Consider the following 21,527-nt stretch of genomic DNA (forward strand, 5'->3'; position numbering starts at 1 on the left):
TTATCAAAGAACAAAACTCCTGCTTTGCTAAGAGTTTATCCCAAAGACATCTTACTGTATCTGTCCTGGGACTTCATTCCCTGCCTCAATCCCAAAGAGCTTTCAACACAAGTTAGACCAGTTTTGCCACCAAGCATTGCAAGTGGTGGCTGTCTGCTCTGAGCTGTGCTTAGATGTGAGGAGGTTTCTTTTCTGTTTACCTTGGTTATGACCTTTATGGTTCATGTTAATCATCTGTCCTGTGGATGACAGTAGTTCAAAAAGTTATTAAAACTGCTTAAATAAACAATATATTTTAAAATTCTATGATAGCTAAAATAGGTGGTTTTTTTTTTTTTTACTTTTTTTTAAAATGTGGGGACTCTAATGTATTTTGTTTGTCTCTTTGTTTGCATTTACCTACATTTCTCGATGTGGACTGTTTCTCTGAATGAACCCTGCTCTGTGAAGGAGCAAGATGGACTTTGGAAATGCCAGTCATAATATCCTTAGGGTTGAACAGGATAAACTCTTCTTGCCTCATCTCTCGGCTACTAGGGTCGTTTCTTGCATGTGTCATTGTTCCTGCACAGTGTCTTCAACTTACCCCGGAGCCCTGTGTGCATGGCTGTGCAGTTACCTCGTGTCCTTTGCTAGTGGAGAGAGGGAGCTGCACTGCACGGCATGTGGGGAGAAGCATAGCACGGGACCTGGGTACACTGCATCTCCAGCCTTGGAGAACCTCACAGAAAAATAAGTTCCAAATTCTAAAGTTATTTTACAGTATGTCTTCGTATCAACCTCTATAGGTTCTGTTTAGACACTGGGCTTTCTGGTTAAATGGCATAGTTTCTTAGTCTGCAAAATGTACATAGTGGGCTGGAGAGATGGCTTAGCGGTTAAGCGCTTGCCTGTGAAGCCTAAGGACGAGGCTCGGTTCCCCAGGTCCCACGTTAGCCAGATGCACAAGGGGGCGCACGCGTCTGGAGTTCGTTTGCAGAGGCTGGAAGCCCTGGCGCGCCCATTCTCTCTCTGTCCCTCTATCTGTCTTTCTCTCTATGTCTGTCGCTCTCAAATAAATAAATAATAAAAAAAAATTTTAAAAATGTACATAGTATTATCTACCTTGCTGATATTGCTCTATGTCTTGCTCTCAATTAAAATTAATGGGATTCATACATGATACTTTCTTCCTCTGTTTTTATATTGCCAGAAGCCTCTGTCATTTATTCTTGGCCCTTTAAGAAGACTCTCTAATCAGTGTTGGAGAATAATGTAACATTAACTTACCAAATAAAAGCTTAGCATTGTTGGCTGAGAAAATGGCCACACCATTTAGTTTCACAAAAGTTCTCAAAACCTGTCCTGAGGTATATGATATAATTAGAAATCCAGCATAAATTGGCCTTTGTTGACCTTTTAAGCCAAAAGAAAATCTAGTTCCCTTTTAAACTTTAATAACAATGGTTATGGGGTTATATAAATTGTTTTTTGTAGAGTATCAATATGACAAAAAACATGAACATTTAGATATACAATGAGAAAGACTTTAGCATTTGGTTGAATAGATGCTGCATGAGTTTCAGGTTACATTTTTCCTGAAGCTTATTAACTTTTACTTGACACTCAATTATACTGAAGTATTTTTTTTTCCATACCAAGCTACATTTGAGTAACCAAGCACAATTATACTTCTTAACCAAGCTAAGAAATGTCATTACTTCTGTGGACCAACATGTCTCAAGGTATCTTTCTCATTATACTATTCTGTCCAACTTCTCTTCTCCCTGAACCCTGAAAATTAAGGTTTAATTCTTTAATTGCTCTGATTTTTTTTTAGAAAAATGTCCAAAACATTTTAAAAAGACATATGTTTTAGTTTCTGAATATTTTCCACTAATGAATATCCTATGTGCATCTGCAGTAGACAGGTTTCAGATTAACCCTGGAGTGCTTAGCAGCAGTTTATAAAGCATTTTCAGTCCACAGCATCAATGCTTGTTTCTGTGACTTGGATAATAAGCTGTACACGCAGGCTTAAGGGTTGAATTGCCTAGTGGCTAGAGTGTGGACCCTGTAGCCCTCACAAGGTCACACTGTCACCTCTGCTCTGCTTGTGTTACTCAGCTCTGGCTGCCATATCAGACCACCACTGATGGGTTAACTCAAGCAACAGACTGTATTTCTGCTAGAGGCCAGCAGTCTAGAATTCCAAGCTCCAGGGATTAGCTAAACTGTGTTCAGGTGACACCTTCCTTGCCTTGCAGACAGCCAGCTTCTTGGTGTGTTTGCACATGGCCTTTCCTCTTATCCACACTCAAAGAGCCGGCTGCTAGCTCCTTCCCTCTTTATAAAGATGCCAGGGCCTATCAGTTCAAGCCCCTACTGATTTCTCATTTAACTTTAAATATCTCACTAAAGGATTCTTATAGATATACTATCACATTGGACTATATTGGATTATATTGTGTATATATATATGTGTGTGTATGTGTATATATATGAACACGATTTAGTCCCTAGGACACCTAAAAGACTATGCTGGGTACTTTTCTGTAGCTCTATCCCTCTGGGTCTCCTGTCCCAACCCTTGAACTCTGGAACATGGACATCTGTGGTCTTTGTCTATGGGTTCGCCAGTCCACCAGCATCTGGCCTGGATCTGCCTGTGACATATACTGGCAGGAAATAGCTATGGGAGGAGGAGTCTCAGTATCTCTATGCCTACCCACTCCCATGCAGGCTAAGTTGGCATGACCTTTGCCAGTGTCCAGTAGCCCACCATCTCCAGTATCAGTGTCTCCCCTCTCTCCATTGTCCTTTCAGACTTTTGAAAGTGTGTGAACCCACACTGTCCTTTCAGGTTTCCATTCTCATTCATAAAAAATAATTACCTTGAATTATCTAATATAAGATTGTCACCTGTGGGAGGAACATTTTTCAGGACAGCAGCCACCCATGCTCCTCTCATCTCAGGGCTTGAGTCCCCACAGGACACCTGAGCATGTAATTGTTTCTGCACTGTGATATCCTCTGTGCATGTTGCTAGGATAGAATAAACCAAGTGCATCCTCCTTAGGGGTGCATGTTAGGGCTGAGGCACCCAGGAGGAGTTGAAGCTCAAGCATATGTCCTCCTGTTAGCAGTGCTCAGGGAGAAGTTCTCAACCTTTGTTTACCAACCCTAACTCTGCCCTGAATCCAGAAGGAACACGGATTAGTCAGTGAAGATACAGGAAAATTGGCTAAGAACAGTAAGACAAACCCAGATCTCTTTTAGCCCAGAAGAAGTCTGTCATCAAGGTTAATGGTTCAGGCATTGACTTCTGTCAGGTGTCAAGGTCTGATTCCGGAATCGATTACTGTTTCTGAGATGCAGTTGTATTATCTGTGAAGCAAATGACAGTGAAGATTAGGAGTATGGATTGTGCAGAATTATGTTTGTTTGGTGCTTGATATATGGTATGTGTGTAGAAATGTTGGCCTCGGTTGTTTCTAAGGATACAGTTTTTGGGTACAACCTTCACCAAAGGTTTAGGATGTAGCTCAGTGGCAGAGAGCTCACATTATCATGTGAGAGACTCTAAGTTCCATCTCCAACACTGAAAAAAAATTCTTTTATCTAGGAATGGTGGCACATGCCTACAATTGTATTATTCTGGAACCTGAGGCAGAAGGATCATAGATTTGAGGTCAACATGGGGCTATATTCTGAGACTCTGAAGAAACACAGGAAGATTAAAAAGAATTGAGCTGTGTATTCCCTCTTAATAGGGACTGTTGTACTTGTCTGTTTATAAAAAATAATACACAGTTATGAAAACTTGGTATAAAGAAGAAAACAACAGTCCTTATCTTACCGAGCAGGGTAATTTACATTAAATTGTGTGACCACCTTATGTACCAAACCTCATGTATGTACTTCTATACACTAACACATACCTATTTCTCAATTAAGACATCCTGTGTCCATTTGTATATTCTGATTATATATTTATGAATGCATAATTCTGATTTGTATATTCATGATTATGACATCATGAATTCAGATACTTTCTGAATATAATCTCATTAAATATTCTTTGAAATAAAATTGTTGTAAAAGTATTTTAGTAAAAATTTAACCATAGGAACAGTCATAAATTTAAATAGGTAAGTTTGATGATGATCATGTGCTGTTTTGTTTCTCTGTGGTTCTTATTCATCTGTTACAGTATATCTTGCACTGTCCCTTGTGATCTATTGACCTGGTCCAATACAGCTCAGTGTGAGCAGAGTTGTTTTAAATCTTGTCATTTGGGCAGGGCCATTCTCTGGAGTGAGGACCTTCAGTAATGATGAACAGCATCTATGCCCTCTGCTCCCAGAACTCCAGTATCTCCTTCCCCTGTGATCACAATGCAAGCTGTCTCCATACATTCCTGAAGTGTTCCCTCAGAAACCAGTGACACCTTCCCGAAGCCCTGGAGTAAATGCTCAGGGAGCAGGCCTGGGCTTCTGTGTCAGTGCAAGGGTTGAGGTTATGATGGGATGCTAGAGAGGGCATGAGGGCTGAGAAAACAAGACCCCCCAAAATGGACTCTCCTAGACTCTTTTTTTGTTTGTTTGTTTTTTTCAATGTAGGGTCTCACTCTAGCTCAGGCTGACCTGGAATTCACTATGGAGTCTCAGGGTGGCCTTGGACTCACAGCGATCCTCCTACCTCTTCTTCCTGAGTGCTGAGATTAAAGGTGTGCACCACCACATCCAGCTTTCTCCTGGACTCTCATGAAACAGGGGTGAGCTTCTTAGGGAGGGCAATCAATTCATGGACAACCAACCTTATAGTACAGCCTAGAGATGAGGGTAAGAGGGTCCAAGTGTCCTGTTTCTGAGATTCTAACTATGCCAGATTTCACAACTGGGCAATACCTGTTCTTTGAGAATTCTGCACACCAGGGGCTCCACTGACCTTGTCCTCTGAGCTGCTCCAACAAAGCTACTACTTTTAGTGGCAGCAACTTTGGAAGTAAGAGATTAACTTGGCCTTGTGACTGAGATACTTGTGGGGGGCGGGGGGGAAACTTGGCTCTGGGCCCTCCACACCCATGGGGATCCAGAAGTGTCTGTTAGTCACATGAGGCTGGGATGCAACCGTTAGGCAGTGCCCATGCCAGAGACCTCATTAGCTCCTGCCATCTGGGGTTGGTCTTCAAGACAGCTTGCAAATAAGAGAAAAAGTTATCCATCCATGTTTATCTTCTATCTCAAAGCAGGCAGCTTGACAGAATAACCAAGAATCTAGACTTTGAAGTCAGACAGATCTAAGTCCAGCAATGTGACCTAAAGAGTTTGCCTTTCCCATTCTAAGTTTCCTCCTCTGACCAATGGGAGCAGTCATTGATCCAGGTTTGAGGGGCCATGATAGGTGCCAATAAGATCACAATGACAGTGCTATCCAGAGATTGCGATGGGTGGGGGGAGAAGGAAGGTGACACTCCTGTGGGAACAGTTTCAAGGCTGGTTTGGTGATGGCTCAGAGTGGAAGTTGGAGGCTGGACAGCCTCAGGCTTGCTTTCTCTGTGCTCTGATTTTACACCCACCCACAAGCCTGAGCTCCTATAAGGCACAAATGGGGCGTCAGTTGCCCTGCAGCATAGTCCCTTGGTGTCTGAAAAGGGAGGTATGATTCCTGCTAGTGCTTCACAAAGCATTTATTCCGATTCTGGGGCAAGGGGGTGGTCATGTCATGAAGATTGAGATAGGGAAGTGAAGGGTGACAACCCAGACTCAGCTATCCAGCAGTACTACCAGCTGGTTTTCCTCCCTCTCTCCTTCTATCCCTCCTTCTCTCTATCCTCCCTCCCTCAATACCTCCTTCCTTCTCTCTCTTCCTGTCGCTTTTCCCCTCTTTCTCCATAAACTCTTCCCATTCCTGTATAAATATACTGCATTTTCCAATTCAAAGACTAATCATGTCATAAATATTCTTTTACTTGATTCAAGATCTAGAAGAGTTTATTATGGAAATTTCAGATCCCTTGCACTCTTCTTTGGATCTTTATCAGAAGTTCCAAGGCAGTATCTATATTAGCTGCATGCCAGCATCTATGGCAACAATACCTAACAGAAACACCTGAAAGGAAGAAAGGTTCCTTTTGCCTCACAGGTTCAGAGAGCATTGGTCTGTTAGGCTGGAAAAGGCATGGTGGAGCCGCTCTGTCCACCGTGGAGGTAGCATGAGGCCGGGGCTCTTCTCATCCTGTCAGACCAAGACACAAAGCAGGACCAGACCTAGGAACCAGGCCCAGCACATGGCCTTCAGTGGGCTGCTTCTAGGACTCTGCTTCCACTTGCCAGTCCCCACCTCCTGAAGATTCCATAGCCTCCCCAGATAAGGTCAGCATCTGGGGAGCAAGTGTTCAAAATACAGGGGATATTTTAGATTCAAACCATAGCATATCAAATGTTTCCTTCTATCTGTGGCTAGAAGGTCATGGCCTTAGAGGAAGAAAGAGGCTTATTCCTCTTCTGCTCTGTGGGGTTTTTTTTAAACATATATTTTATTATTTGACAGAGAGAGAGAATATAGGGGCTCCAGGTCTCCAGCCACCGCAAATAGACTCAAGACATATGCTCCCCCTTGTGCATATGGCTTACGTGGGTCCTGGGGAATCGAACCAGGGTCCTTTGGCTTTGCAGGCCAACGCCTCAAACTCTAAACCATCTCTCCAGCCCCTCTGTGGTTTTATTCTCATCTTTGAACTAGAAAATGATGGATCTGTCCTAGATGTTCACTATGCCTCTAGCTTTAGATTGATTTATTTTTAAAAAATTTAAGAACTCAGTTACCAAAGAGCTGCTTTACTTCATGTGCTATCTCCTTTGTGTCTATTCATTAAATGATTTAGGACCTTAAGGAACTCATCTAGCTATTTTAAACCACTGATTTTGACATAGAGTGACTCCAGTTCCTAGCACTGTAAGTAAAGACGGGTCTGTGTGGTTGTAGAACATATGGCCAAAAATGTGACTGGATATCACATTAGACTAGACTCTAGTCCTTCATGTTGCAATAAGCATTCATTTACTAAAAGTTCTTAGAGGTTTTACAATCAAAAAGCATACTTAGTTTTCCCAAGCATACATAATCTTGAAATTTTTATTATTATAGAGTCCTTGTCAGCTCTCGGATTTTTCACCATACCATTAGTGGAGGTACATAGCCACTACCCTCTTCTGTTGCTTACTGACAAAGAATTCAACATAGTTGCCTGACCTGTTTATGGTAGATGTGATGATCTGAGAAATATGTCACTAAGTTTATGAGAAGAAATAGCATACAGTTCTAGGGTCTGGATGCTCAGATTCAAATTTGGAACCTACCCTGACATGTTCCTATACCATCACATTACTTATATACCAATGATCCTCATTTGTAACATGGAGACAAAAATGTGTGCCCATTTCAGAGGGTTATTGAAAGAATCATATTCAGGTACAGCAGTTCGAATTGGGCTCACTCCATAAACATCAACCATTCTTACTGTCCACATTGGTGCTCTTGGTACTTCTCTACTGCCTCCCCACGTGCCCAGCAGCTTAACCCCCATCTGGTCTTAAAATAGCATAACCTTCATCCTGCAAATAATTGATTTTGTTGTATTTGATCTCCTTGTCCAGAGCCTGGGATCTCTTCCTTTCACCCCACCATTTAACTTTCTCTGTCTGTAAACAGGGACGAAGAGGTCTTGGCTCTGTGTTTGTCTGGGCATCTGGCAACGGCGGAAGGAGCAAAGACCACTGCTCTTGTGATGGCTACACCAACAGCATCTACACCATCTCCATCAGCAGCACAGCAGAAAGTGGAAAGAAGCCTTGGTACCTGGAGGAGTGTTCATCTACACTAGCCACAACCTACAGCAGTGGAGAGTCCTATGATAAGAAAATAGTATGTCACTTTTACATTCCTCTCACTGCTTATTTATTAATAATCACCTTGAAATATAAATATATGTGCAGAATTAACATAGTGAAATAACAGGTCAGAATTTAGCTGCTGAGTCTCAGCACAAGTCACTAAATGCTAACATTCTATTATTCATGAGAATGCTTGCCTGTGTCATGATAACTTTACACATGATTAAGCTTCAGTTTATTGAGAACACATGATTAATCCTCATTTACATAGATAGGTAACAACAGAGAAAAAGCCTAGAATTTACATCTGACTCATCCTGGTGCCTTGATCACTATCTTTTAACTTTTGATTTAATGCTTGGTTCTTAGTGCAGTTAATTCATACTGAACAACAAATGTAGGAAAACCCAAGGTCCCATTTAAAATATGTAGTCAGTCTTCTGTGTCCATGGGTTCCACATCTACAAATTTAACTAACCACAGCATTGAGCTTATTAGGAAAATGATTTTCTATATGCCTTTATCACCTAAATAATATAGTATTAGGATGATGTATGGTACACTTGGATAACTTTAATGCACAAGGAAGGATATGCACAAGTAAAAATGTGAATGCTATTCTATCTTATTTTATATAAGGGACTTTAGCATTACAGATTTTTTGATCCCTGAAACTAATCCTTTGCAGATAGGAAGGGACCACTGTACTTACCTAACATGAAACAATAGTGTACCAAAGACACTTCTTCTAAGACTATAGCACCGTCTGCTGGATAGAGAATTATAGAAGTCCTGTGGAGTCCCCTGTTCACCATATAATCAAAGTGGTCAGGTTGTCAGTCTAGCCTGTATTAGGTTTACTCACTCTTGAGCTGCTTGTTGACTAGGTCCATGTCTGTCCTTAACAGTGTGTAGGTCATGGAGTTATTACAGAGATTATTACTAGGAAGTCAGTGGGTAGTACATAGCACAGGGGTCATGACCCCTGTTAGGGCTTAGCAAAGCTCTGACTCAGCCTGCTCAACTCTGTGCTATTAACACTAAATGTCAACTACTTTCCACCTGTATTTGTTTCTCCTGATAATGGGTTGGTAAACTCTTAGGACTTGACTTTTTTTTTTAATTTTTTATTTATTTATTTGAGAGCGACAGACACAGAGAGAAAGACAGATGGAGGGAGAGAGAGAGAATGGGCGCGCCAGGGCTTCCAGCCTCTGCAAACGGACTCCAGACGCGTGCGCCCCCTTGTGCATCTGGCTAACGTGGGACCTGGGGAACTGAGCCTCGAACCGGGGTCCTTAGGCTTCACAGGCAAGCGCTTAACCACTAAGCCATCTCTCCAGCCTGAACTTGACTTTTTTAAAAAATATTTTTTGTTTATTTTTATTGATTTGAAAGTGACAGAGAAAGAGGCAGATAGAGAGAGAGAGAGAATGGGCATGCCAGGGCCTCCAGCCACTGCAAACGAACTCCAGATGCGTGTGCCCCCTTGGGCATCTGGCTAACGTGGGTCCTGGGGAATCGAGCCTGGAACCTGGGTCCTTAGGCTTCACAGACAAGCGCTTAACCACTAAGCCATCTCTCCAGCCCAGGACGTGACTTTTGAATTCAACTGAGGCTTTGCTCTTGACACTCCTTAACTTTTCCCCAAGATGCTGCATTAGAGCACAGGGAGCAACACAGACAGACAGGTGTCCCTGCTAACAGCACATCTCACTTTCCCATAGCTGTGCTCATAGGACCCTTTAGGCTGAGCAGCCTAATTGCTCATAGGACCCTTTAGGCTGAGCAGCCTAACCTCATACCTAAAACACTCACTCCAAACCTGAAAGGTCTGTAGTTCTTCTAGGACACAGGTGGAACATTACACTCCATAAGACAATTTCATGCTTTAAAATATTATGTGAAATTATATATAGTCTGTGTACATATGTAGCACAAGTGAATGCTGTTTAGAATTTGTTCCCAACCCCAAAATATCTTATTATGTGTAGATATTCCAAAATGTGACTTTAGAAGTTCTAGGGCTAGAGATAAGGCTCAGTGGATAAAGTGCTCACTGCTCAGGATGGAGTAACTGAGGTCAATCTTCAGAACCCAGCTAAGAGCTGGAAGCCAAGCAAGTTTATCCAGCCTGTGGATGTGGATGGGAAGTGGAGACGGGGATTTCAGCCTCAGCTGAAGAACAGCGGAGGGAGAATCCGGAGAACAAACCCCACCTCAAATGCGCTGGAGGGGCAAGGACTGGCCTGAAATTTGTCCTCCAACTGCCACATGTGTGACCCACACTAACACACTCACAAAAATAGGCACATGTACATTCACAGATAAATTTAAACAAATACCACTTGTTAGTTCATAACACTTTGGATAAGTGTACTTATTCTGTTCCATTTATATTCATGTCACATCCGTTCAATTCCTCTTGATGCTTGGTTATTATAGAATTTGTTGGCTTTGCTTCCCAGCTACTTTTTTAAATTTTCTTTTGTTTATTTGTATTTATTTGTTTGAGATAGACATAAAATGGATGCACCAGGGCCTCCAGCCACTGCAAACAAACTCCAGATGCATGTGCCCCCTTGTGTATCTGGCTTATGTGGGTCCTGAGGAATCTAGCGTTGATCTGGGCTCCTTAGGCTTCATAGGCAAGTGCTTAACCATTAAGCCCTTTCTCCAGCCCCCTCCCAGCTACCTTTCTACTGACTTTGTTTTTGTTATTAAGATGTCTTCATCTTTCCCTGATTCCTTTATAATGATTATGTTAAAAATACACCCAAGTCCACCTGTCAGGAACTTCTCTATCATTCATCACTAACCCTAACTCCAAACAAAGGTAAATTCAAAACAGAATAAATGCAGTAGTGAACATTTGGTAATTCCTTGTTTGCTTAATTGAAAACTAATGACTCCAAGAGTTCTCACAATTGCTGTTGTGAGATTTGCTCCCTATGCTTTACTGGACCATCTCCATGTTCTCCTTTGGTTGTGTAGTAGTTTTCATGACTACCATGCAGGGCCATAGAGAGGATGTTCCCATAGATAAATAAAGTGATCCACTCTGTCATCAGAGTGAAAGCTGGAGCCAGAACCTGGGCACCACGACTAATGTCAGGTCCTTTAGTGGGGATGTTTATCTCATTTATCTCCAGTTACAGTTTCTGATATCACAAACTTCACTGAGCTTTTGATGTTTACTTTGTCCTTGTACATTCCCTAGTAATTAGCACTCTACTGTTTTGCTTATTTCTGGATGCCTTCAGAATGGAGGTAAAACAGGAAACAGAATAACGGGTATCACTCTTCACTGGTGGACACTGGTCATTGGCTTGCAAATATGAGATCTAGCTAATAGCAAAACTATTAATTTTGAATGACAGTTTTCCAGTACTAAAGGCTCAATATCATGTGGATGTTCAGTTTCAAAATAAAAAATAAAAAAAAAAACTTTCTCATCTCCGCAATTTTTCCTTCCCTTCCCCCAATTATTTAGCTGTCTCATTTTGCCTGCTTCTCCAAATCATGCCCAGTGGAAGAGAACATTTGGAAGCTATTTGAAATCTATCTCTGGCTTCAAAGTGACTGCATAGTGCTAAGAGACTACAATGTCGTATCTTCCTCCGCTGTAAAAGGGAGGGCACACCAGAGAGTGAGGGACAGTGAGACAGCAGGGAAGCCATGCCTTCGGTGTGAGTGCATACAAACGTGCGCTGTGTGAGTGGCCAGCACCCATGTTCCTTCTACATCCAGATAGTGTAGCTGCTCAGCTGTTGTTTTTAATATTTTCTTATTTATTTATTTATTTGACAGAGAAAGAGGGGGAGAGAGAGAGAATGAGTGCACCAGGGCCACCAGCCACTGCAAACTAACTCCAGATACGTGCACCCCCTTGTGCATCTGGCTAACGTGGGTCCTGGGGCATCGAACCTCGGTCCTTTGGCTTTGCAGGCAAATGCTTTAAGTGCTAAGCCATCCCTCCAGCCCTGGTCAGCTGTTTTTAACAGAGAGGTTTGTTGCACCTTGGTTTTTTTTCAACCCATAAAATAGTATGGCCTGTTCACCCACCCCATAAAGAAAGGCACTGTGATCAGGAACATGTTAACAGCCTGAACATGAGTGGAGTTGGCAGCAACATTAGCCTTTTATAGTCCGGCTGACCCCCTTTCCTTCCAGATGTCAGAATGATGAATAAGCCAGGGGTACACCCGGGACCTTCCCTCCACCAGGCTTTGAACCTGGATGCCTGTGGTCTCGAGTGGCGCCTGCATCCTGTTAGTGGCATCTGTGATTGAGTGCTGCAGGAGTGCAGTGTCTTCCTTTGTTCCCTTCACGGAACCATTCACTTTCTCTGTCATTTGCAGCCTTTCCAGAAGACACAGTTGTCATTCTTCATTCCTAAGTACACCTTTGTGATTTGAGGCAAGGTAGCTGCGGAGAGTCTGGAGGGACAGGAGAGAACTCCCTTCTGCCTCTGGGAAAGCACTATGTTAAATCAGCTTTCCTGGGACAAAAAGCCATTTCACGGTTTGCAAGAGGGAAAAGTTTGCTCTGAGCTTCAAAACATTGTGATTCTCTCCACCCTTAGGTGCCTGCCTTGATGATTAGTGCAACAGTGGATGTTCGAATTGCCTTTAGTTCGTAGACTTGGGGAAGTGCTGGCCTTATTCCAGCAAATGAAGTCTCTACATTGTCAGGAGTATGATATGAAGCTCTTTTTAAGCTAAATAGAATCATCCAAAATGACAAGCTATCATGTTTTTCATTTGTGATAAAACCTCACTATTTAGTCAAGCTGGCCTTATGATCATCCTGCTTCATTTAGCCATGCGTACTGGGATTACAGATGCAATTTGTCACACCAGACTAAAGAGCTGTTTTAAAGACATTGTATGAAGTAATGTTGTGAACACAATTGTATTTATCATAGTCTATATATCGCATCATGCCTTTACAGTGACATGATGGCAACCTCCTAATGAGAATATAGTACTACATTTTGCCTATTGACTGCTTTAGCTTGTGGTATCCTTGAAACCCTGAGTAGAAGGATTATTGTGCTTACTGCACAAAAAAGAAAAGGCTAGAGCCTAGCTTCCATTCAGTCACTACAGGCCCCGTGCTCCTCTGTAACCAGTGTGCCATCATGCCCCTGACACTTGGGGACATCCGGTGGGGGGCTATGTAGAGGAGGTTGATTTCACAATCTGTTCTTGCTTCATGGTGTCCATTGTCCCTTACTACTTAGTCCTTATAATTGAATTCCATGGAGGGATAAAAATCGTTTCATAACCTCTTCAGTTAGACCTCCTGTACAGATCTAAAGCACAGTGTTAACACCAGACTCCCAAAGTTATGCAGGTTATGTGATCTAGGAAGAGCTGGGTCCTGTTGGGAGCAGCTTGCGTGGGACAGCACTCTCACCTAGGTCATCCTAGAGAGGATGCTTTCTATATGCTCCCTAACATAGGGCTGCCCCCTCCACCATCCTCCTCTCCTGTGTCTTATTCCATTTTCCTTTTAGTGCACTTATGCCCACTTAACATGATCCTCTAGGCTTTCTCATTTACTGTCCGATTTTCTTGGGAGAGTGAAAACCACTTGAGCATGAGAATCTGTGCACTTTTCTGGAGCTGGAGCACCACAAATAGTCAAGCAACACTGGCTATCAGACTTTGGAAGAACAGAGGCTGCACAGGTTGCTGGTGTGCAGCTGCCAGAAGAAAGAGAACTGCTCTGTTCCTTTCTGTGGAAGGTAAATGACATTAGACTGGATATTTAGAATCAAAACTTGACAGGGTTCCTCCTACATAAGCTTTACATACTAAAGTGATAACTGTGACTTTCCTTGATTGAAAAAGCACTGAAGATTCTGTCTGGTAGCCCTCACTGCCTCCTTGTATCAGTTACTTTCTCCTTCCTGGGACACACTACTGAACAGAAGTAGATTAGAATTCCAGAGGTTAGAGTCCACTGTAGCAGGGAAGGTGTGGCAGGACTGAGCTGAAAGCCTGTGTCACATCTTCACATCAACAGCAAGAGATCAGAATAAGCAGGACTTGGTAGAACCTCTCAGAGCCCACCCTCAGTGACACACTTCTTCCAGCAAGGCTCTACCTCTTAAAGAACCCATAGCCTTTCCACACAGTGTTATCAACTGGAGATTAGCTATTCAAACACAGAGTCTGGGTGGAGGTCATTTTACATTCAAACCACCATACTCCCCAAACTTCTGCCATGCTGTTTTTTGTTTTTTAAAGATGAAATTCTACTCTTTCTCCAGTCAGTCCCATCATAAAACTCTTCATTTGAGATTTGTTTAGCCTTTATCTATTTTTCCAAGTCATTTGTCTCAACGATTAGGATACTGGCCAACTTTCTCATAATTATCCTGGTATGGGCTACCCTGGCCATGATTGGGAGACTATATGGTCTATCTCAACCTCTCCTGATAGCATTTTATTAGTTTGTGTTCAAAACAAACTTACTCTGTGAGATATCTGAGAATGGCCTTAGTAATCAATTTCAGAAGGAGTACCTCACTATTGTTTGTTTTGTGTGTGTGTGTGTGTGTGTGTGTGTGTGTGTGTGTTTGTGTGTGTGTGTTTGTGTGTGTGTGCATTGTATGCATATGTTTGGACACTCCATAAACATACATGCAGAGGCCAGTGAAGACAGTTAGGTGTCTTCCCCTACAACTCTTATACTCTGTTTCCTTCAAATGTAGTCTCTCACTGACTGAACTTAGAGCTGTCATTTTTCAGTCAGACTGGCTGACCAGCAAACCTCAGCAATTCTTGTCTCTGCCCTTCCCCCTCAGCACTGGGTTCCAGACATGAGTGACCGAGCTCAACCATTTACATTTTAATATGGGTCTTCATGCTTGTGCAGGAAGCGCTTCTGACTACTGAGAAACTCCCCCGCCCCCTACCTCACAACAATATGGCTCCTTTTGAAGAAGCATTCTGCCCCTCCACCTCATGCGTTTTTCACATGCAGTCACCGTTGGCACCACAGTATTCATTACCATCTCAGCTTCCCCTTTCCATTTAGAAGTGAGTAAAACCCTAGCAAGTCCTCATGTGTGTAGAGGTTCGAACCACATTCTCCACAGATTGTTAGAAAGCTAAAAGGAAACTTTGTTCCTGAAAAGCTCGGAAGGAGAATTGTTTTACCCACCTGCTGGCAGGCTGGGCCCCGCAACACACTGCCGTGGCTGGGGCTGGGGTTGGGCTCTGTTGTTGCTCTCCTCACGGGTGACTACGCTTAGACACTCAGCTATTTATTCAGCTGCTAAATCAGGATTTAATATCTTCACCACTTATTAACCCTTTGCTACTTTGTGTCCTGAAATAAGAAAATCAGCCTTTCTGAGCCTCCTTGTCCTTAGCTGGCAAGCAGCATAAGGGATTACTATAATGTAAATATTATATTACACATAATATGATATCAATTCCCTGTTGCAGTCAGATTCACATTGCTGGCAGAAAACCACCTGACCAAGAGGAGCTTGTGGGAAAAGCAGTTTATTTTGTCTTACAGGCTTGAGGGGAAGCTCCATGATGGCAGGGGAAAACGATGGCACCAGCAGAGGGTGGACATCACCTCCTGGGCATCGGAAGATGGACAATAGCAACAGGAAGAGTGTGCCAAGCACTGGCAAGGGGAAACTGACTATAATACCCATAAGCCCACCCCCAACATTACACTGCCTTCAGAAGACATTAATTTTCAAATTCCATCAGCTGGGAATCTAGCATTCAGAATACCTAAGTTTAGGGAGGACACCTGAATCAAATCACCACAGTCCTTGTTCATATAAAGAATAATATTGGGCTGGAGAGATGGCTTAGAGGTTAAGGTGCTTGCCTGCAAAGCCAAAGGACATAGGTTCAATTCCCAAGTAGCCCAGATGCATGAGGTGATATGTATGTCTGGAGTTCATTTGCAGTGGCTAGAGGCCTTGCTGCCCCTATTCTCTCTCTAAAAGTTCTCTCTCTCAAATAAATATTTTTTAAAAGAATAACATAAAGTTCCTGTGTGTTGGGATGAAATGTTATGCATGTACACACATATTCCTGCACATTCTCACTTACTTGTATGGTGGTACTTTGAGTAGACACCATGAGGCTTCAGTAGTGTGAGAACAAACCTGCCCTTTATTCTAGGATTGTGGGCATCCATGAATACATCTAACTTTCACAGGTCGATGCTAAGTTTCCTTGAATCTTGTTTGTACTGTCAAAAAGGACATGACCTTGAAATTCTTCCACATGACTGGGAGAGTTTAAAGAATAAGATATAATGTCTCTAAAAGAGTTTGAATTTAGCAGATAAATGTCATGCTACTGTTGGGACTTGGAACTGAGCTATACATTATACGGATGTAAAATGACAGAAGATGAGTAGCCTTTTTAGTGATATTCCTTCATATATGTAAGCAAATACATTTACATTTCACATGTATAGATTCTGCTAGTGACACGGGAGTGGAGTTTGAACTGAATTGTCACTTGTAATTGAATCCTACGTCAGTCTCTGCGACTTCTGTGGACACCAAAGGCATCCACTTGTCCCCATTTGGTGTGTCACTGTGCTTATCAAATCAGCCCCTTCTGTTATACTGTTTGCAATGTTCAAGATTCCTTCTCTGCCCTTCTCTCCCAGTGCCAAGTCTGCAACATCTCTCTTGGTCACATTCCTACTCCAAATCAAAGTCAACACTAGAAGCAAATTCAACCTGACAGCAAGATCATTTCATAGTTTAAAAATATCTTCTCAGTGGTTCTAATAACAGGTATGAGACAATATGGCACTCTCAAAATAAAATACCATAAGACATATGGGAGAAAGGACACTTACTGTTGGGCAATAGAAAAGCTCGTCAGTTAGGGCCTGAGCCAATCCAATCTCAGATTCCCTGGAGAATTGCATCCACAAGCAATAGTCTAAAGTCCAACCAGCTCAAATAATGAAATGTGAAGTATATGGAAATAAGAGCTTAGTGAGAGAAAGTGATGGCCATCCATAAGGAGCCTTGAAGCCTGAACCATATCCACCCCTCCTGACAGGGGAAGGTGCCACCCCTGTGTGGAGTCCAGTGTCATTGTGCTACTGAATCTCGGAGGCTGCAAACTTGACTCACTGACAGGATTCCTTGGTCTGCTGGGATCTGTGTCCTCTCCAGCTCCCCTGTCTTTTGTGGATACACGATATTTTATTGAGCAATTTGAATTATTTGGAGACAGATTCCATTTCTTATTTGGGTGATGAATTGGGGAAATTTGGAGCATTCAAGCTGTGCTGCCAGGATTAAGAAGAAGCTCTGAGGCATTATCTTGAATGCCTGGAGTTGAAATGTCTCTGTTCGGGCTTTGAGTGCTAACTAGTGCTAACTGCTGGTCTCCGCATTGTGAGCCGAACACAGAATGACACTTTCTGGTGAGGCACATGTGAGATATGCACATACGACACTTAGGAATTGATGGTGTTATCCCACATGATTCCAATTTGGGAGACATTGTTTTTCTTCAAAAATACATGTTTTTTGGTGGTCTTTGCTTTTTATTTCTAAAGATAGACATAAAAATCCTGTGGTACCTTAGCTTCTCCTAGTGATGAAAGCCCTACCTTGGATGTTCTTGGTAAGTTAGACCTAAATTACTCCTCCACTGGCAATGTTCCTTTGACATGACCCAGCTGAAAGTTGCACTGAAAGTAGTGAAGGGGAAAGATGTTGTTTCTTTTCTACCTATTCATTATAACCTTCCCCCTTCTCATCACCTTCCTGGTCCACTGCCCCCCCCCCCCGACCTCCTTCATCTACTTCAAATGATTAAATAAAGATTAGAGCATGGTTGTGAGGTGGAATTTCACAAGCTTGCCTTCACTAATAGCATTTAACACTTCCTAGGTGTTTACTATAAAAATACTAAATATTTTTATGTAAGTAAAGGTTATATGTGTGCCTGCTGACTGTATAAATGTATATACGTGCTACACACCAACATCATAGAGCACACATTGTGCTTGTTTGCCTGGAGTTGGTTGTTTATGGTACTCAGGAGGGCAGCAAATGCTTGAGCATTTGTTCTGGGTATGTGTGTCTGGATGTGTGTGTTTGGTGCAGTGGAAGAACAGAGAAGGAGAGCCAAGGGAGGAAACATCACAAAAAATTCTCCAATTCAGGCACAAGTCATTGAAAAGAAATAACACTTGCAACAGAGGAATGTGGCCATAGGGCGAGGTGATATGAGAAGAATGCAGACAAGGCCATCTCTCCACAACAGCAACTCTGGAAACCCAGGAAAACCCTGCTTCAGATGCATTGACTCAGGGAACAATGATTCCAAAAACAAGGGTATAACTTCACTCATGATTTCAAATAAGATAGTAAGACTTTTTGAATGATTCAGCAATCCTAACTCTGATAAAATATTCAAGAGAATTAGAAATAGGATCTTCAGAAGACTTTCCCCACTCATGTGTACTTGGAATACTATTTACAACTGACAAGGTATGGAAGCAACCCCGTGTCCATCCACAGATGAGTGACACAGAAAGCTAGCACAACGGAATATTATTCACCCCAGTAAAAATGGGAGATCTTCCATGTGTTGCACCATGAAGGAACCTTCAGGACTTCATGCCAAGTGAAATAACCCAATCGTAAAAAGACAAATGCATGGCCAGGCATGGTGGCACATACCTTTAACCCCAGCACTCCAGAGGCCCAGGTAGGAGGATTGCTATGAGTTCAAGGCCACCCTGAGACTACATAGTGAATTTCAGGTCAGGCTGGGCTACAGCAAGACCTTACCTCAAAAGAGAGAGAAAGAGAGAAGTACCAGGTTATTTCATGCATGTGAAGTACTCAGAGTAATCAAATACCTCCAAATGGGAAGTAGAATGGAGATTGCAGTTAAAGATTGCATTGAAGGTCATGTAGTGGGTCACAGTGTATATAGTTAACAATCTAATACATATAAAATTTGGTAGGAGGGCAAAATTATGTTATTTGTTTTTAACACAATATAATAATACCCTTTTAAAGTCAATAGTTGAAAGTTTCTTAGCAGGAAGTTGATGTCGTCCTCTTTCCCCATCCAGCCAAATCAATGTGGTTCTATATGTTTTTGTTTATTCTGTTCTCTTGTGTCAGTGTTCATGCCTATGTGGTACAGGTTGTCTGGTACTTAGAAGCGACAAAAAGAAATGAGAAAAAGATGATAAGAACAGATTGTCTCCTGGGAAAGTGAATGGTCCAGGATGCTGTTCTAGTTCCTTAAAAGAAGAGTCTACTTCTCTTGGGAAGCCTCATGGGACACAGAGAAAACGCTTCAGAGAGGGTCCCTCTACCGCCACCACGTCCACCTCACCTTCAAAGCCCTGACTCCTCCCTCTCTGCCTTTCTGCTGAGCCTTCGCGGCCCCTCACCCCCAGCCATTGCTTCTGTCGTCTCTACCCTCTGCTCTTTGCTGCTGACCTTTCCCATCAGCATTCTCGTCTGTCACATGTGGTGATAGACTTGTCATATTGCCAAAGATAGATTTACTAATGTCATCTGGGAGCTGCTACAACTCCACTAATTCATGTCATGGACATGTGCATTCTCAGTGAACACTAGCTCAATCCCAAGGGGACAAAAATAGATTCCTATCCAGGAAAGAGGTTTTTCTTTTAATCTCAGACATATTACAATGGGTTTTAACAATCATATTCACAGAATTTAATATTGCTTATTCAGGAGAATTTAAGCTTAATTTTCTTAGTGAGACAATAGTGAGTCAAGGGTTGAGAGCCATTGTCCTTGCTGGATGTCAGTCAGAGCTGAAGTGAACTGAAGTCAAGCCAAGAAAATAAAAATGATGTAGTTTTGACATTTTGATTAGAGAGTAAAAAACTCCTGTGGCGCACAAGGAGACACTTTGTGCTGTAATTGCATATGAAACACACTAGGCTATTCATGTCCCTGTGAAGTCTGAGGATGCTTGATTCATGTGTGCAACAGTTCTGTGACTTCTGGAAAGGCCTGCACCACTAAGTTACTCGTATGGGCACTTACTTTTGCTATGAAACCTAGCTCTCGCAAGGTAATGATCTGGGGAGGACGAGAACTACGTACTCTTATTTCTTCAGCTCCCAGTTCCACACTTGGCTGTTTAGTTATGTTAAAATGTTTGGTCCATATAAGAATGTTAGCTTTAACCTGAGCAGGAACTAAGGCGACACACATGAGGTCCCTGCAGTGCAAACTGTCAGAAGGAACTTGGACAACTTTGATGCTTGTAGCCATAGGCTCACTCTAGTTCTGTGCCTGGTTTTAGCAGACGTGGAGTAGATTTCCAAGCCTTTGCATGGTCCAAGCTGATTTACCCCCGTGATTCTTTGAAAGAGAATGGCTGTAGAGGTGTGAGAATAGCAAATTTAACATGAATCTTTCAATACTTCTCCATCCACATTTATGAATAAGTTTTTTTCTGCTTGCATATGACTCCCACTTACCTCACAAGTTTTTACTTGTTTTTCAGATCACGACTGACCTAAGGCAGCGATGCACAGACAATCACACGGGAACATCGGCCTCGGCCCCCATGGCTGCTGGTATCATCGCACTGGCCCTAGAAGCCAAGTAAGCCTGGCTCTCTATATGTTCTTACTGGTGACAACCCTGGTCTCCAGGAAAGTCATCCATTCCCCTGTGTAACAACATATCTGGTTCAAGGACTTTAAGAAGCAGCTTTAAAAGTCTGTTCTTCAAGGCTCTCCCTGCTTGAAGACACTAAGTAAGAAGAAATAGAGTAATGACATCAAGCCCAGGAGATAAGCTTGCCAGCCCATGTTTAAAATTGCCAGCCAACAATGGTGGCTCATACCTGTTATCCTATTACTCGGGAGTCTGAATCAGGAGGATTGCAAATCTGAGACCAGCCTAGGCTATATAACCAGCTCAGTTCCAGAGCAGCATGGGGCACATATATACAATTCATAATGAAACCTTATCTCAAACTAACAAACATTAACAAAAAATAAAATAATATAAAAATACATAACCCATTTTCAGAAGATAAGTTTTTGGTTGGTTTGCTTTAAAAAGCAAACTACAATGGGTGTAATATGGAGTTACAGTGAGCATGGAGAGCAGTTGGTGCCCCCACGCTCCGCTCCAGTCTCGCTGAGGTCTTCATTGTAGTCTGAGAATACTCCTGTAAGTCTCAGGAAGCTAAGTCAACCCATCTCTGGTCCCTTTCTCCATAGCACAGTGAGGCAGCTCAGGCTCTTTGACAACAGTGTGTCATGGACTGACACTAGAAGACAGACTATGTCAAGGTCACATGGCAAAAACCCTGGGAGAAGGACAGCCCATTTATCTCAGCTCCTGTTCCACACCATCAAATTCCAAGGAACACTTTGTAAGGCATCCATACGCTATTGTCATGCACTCATTTCACTCCAAATTAGAAGGTTAATTTGTCATAACGTTTTAAGAAGCTAATATAGATCTAAAATCTCATGGCCTAAACTTCAAAACTTGAAAGGTTTAGAAAGCTGGAAGTGCCTTTACAAAGTTAACACTCGGATTCATTTGGCAAAGTGATTTACTGCTACTTACAGTCTTTACTTACTCCACTTATCATGCAAGTTCTTATCTTC

General features: G+C 42.4%; 1 protein-coding gene across 3 annotated transcripts in view; it reads left to right on the forward strand.

Moving 5' to 3' along the window:
- Window positions 1–21,527, forward strand: part of Pcsk5 (proprotein convertase subtilisin/kexin type 5) — a 496,681-nt gene that overhangs the window by 206,092 nt on the left and 269,062 nt on the right. For all 3 annotated transcript variants that reach the window (XM_045145561.1, XM_045145571.1, XM_045145581.1), the window contains exons 8-9: window positions 7,696–7,908; window positions 20,405–20,505. In XM_045145561.1, the coding sequence (XP_045001496.1) occupies window positions 7,696–7,908; window positions 20,405–20,505 (314 nt within the window). The remainder of the gene's footprint in view (window positions 1–7,695; window positions 7,909–20,404; window positions 20,506–21,527) is intronic.

The sequence above is a fragment of the Jaculus jaculus genome, chromosome 1, assembly GCF_020740685.1.
Source record: "Jaculus jaculus isolate mJacJac1 chromosome 1, mJacJac1.mat.Y.cur, whole genome shotgun sequence".
In the NCBI taxonomy this organism is placed as follows: Eukaryota; Metazoa; Chordata; class Mammalia; order Rodentia; family Dipodidae; genus Jaculus; species Jaculus jaculus.